The sequence below is a fragment of the Antrostomus carolinensis genome, unplaced genomic scaffold (assembly GCF_000700745.2).
Source record: "Antrostomus carolinensis isolate BGI_N321 unplaced genomic scaffold, ASM70074v2 scaffold48511, whole genome shotgun sequence".
Lineage (NCBI taxonomy): Eukaryota > Metazoa > Chordata > Aves > Caprimulgiformes > Caprimulgidae > Antrostomus > Antrostomus carolinensis.
In genome coordinates this window covers 3,353-4,561 of record NW_010295780.1, presented here as the reverse complement: position 1 = coordinate 4,561, position 1,209 = coordinate 3,353, and the positions used below count along the sequence as shown (strand labels likewise).

At 50.5% G+C, this 1,209-nt stretch overlaps 1 protein-coding gene across 1 annotated transcript; it reads left to right on the top strand.

Moving 5' to 3' along the window:
• Positions 1-7: 7 nt before the first annotated feature.
• DCLRE1B (DNA cross-link repair 1B) lies at positions 8-760 on the top strand (the record flags this gene model as incomplete). The annotated part of the gene is made up of 1 exon (XM_010178070.1): positions 8-760. A coding segment is annotated over one exon (753 nt), but the record flags the coding sequence as incomplete, so codon positions are not given.
• Positions 761-1,209: the final 449 nt, after the last annotated feature.

Genomic DNA, 1,209 nt, shown 5'->3' with positions numbered 1-1,209 from the left:
GGAGCTGCCTGATGTGTTCACCGCCGAGGAGGGGGCTGGCTGGATCCGTGCTGTGGACGTCGCCGAGATCCGCTCAGATACCCTTGTCAGCTGGAACACGCTGCACCCCACCATCGCCATCCTCCCGACCGGCAGGCCCGTGAAGGTCACCCACCCCAACATCCACCCCATCCCGTACTCGGATCACTCATCCTTCTCGGAGCTGTGCGAGTTTGTGCAGTGGCTGAAACCTTGCTCGGTCATTCCAATCGTGAAGGGCAGCATGTGCCAGGCTTACTTTCAGGAATATCTAAGTTCTGTCCCCCAGGCACTTCCTGACCTCAAAATCCCAAAGCCAGTGCAAGAGTCTGTACAGCAGCAAAGCAAAAGGAAGGGGCAGGAGCCCAAGTGCCTCTTGAAAAGAGCTGCCCGGCATTGTGTGTCCCAAGGAGTTGTTTTTGAGTCCCTAGAGAAATACACAGAGAATGCTGAAGAGTTCACAGGTGTTGAGGCTGCTCAGCAGAACTATTGCCAGTCAGCTTGCTGCTCAAAAGAAGGTTGCACTTGTCACATGGGCAAGGAGAAAGGGAAGGAAGAGCCGAGCGGAGAACAGCCAGGAGCAGCTAGTGCTGGTGGCCAGACACTTGTTTCTGACGAGCACTTTCCAACTGGATTTGCAGAAGAGTATTTACTCACTCCCTTAAATGTCCTAAAGCAGAATTCCTCACGGAAATTTGACGAGCTGGTAGAAGATTTCTTTAGGAGGGCAAAAACATCCTGAAAAAATGGTGTGACGCTTGCCAGTGCCAATGCAGTTGATGGCAGTGATTCTAGAGGTCTTAACTGCATCCTGTTCTCTGCGCTCACGTGTCCTCTCAGAAGAGAGGAGCTCGGCTATGGGGCTCTACTTTCATTACCTCTTATTAGAGGACAAGGAGAAAATGAGAGCCACTCTGTAGGCATTAGATTATTTAATTTATTTATTTGTATGTCTCTGTATCTTTTGTGTCTCCACACTACACCTGGGCAGTGCAGTCCCACTGCGTGTGTGCCTTGTATTCACTTTTTGCAATCACTTACCTGTCCCTTGTGACAAAAGATACTGCCAGGTCGATTCAAACTGAGCTGCAGAGGGTGAGAGCTGCCTGCAGCTGAAGTAATTTAATGAGGCTGGATGCGATGAAAGAAGCAAGAAGGGGGAATCTGAGCACCCCAAAGATTCTTCTTTCT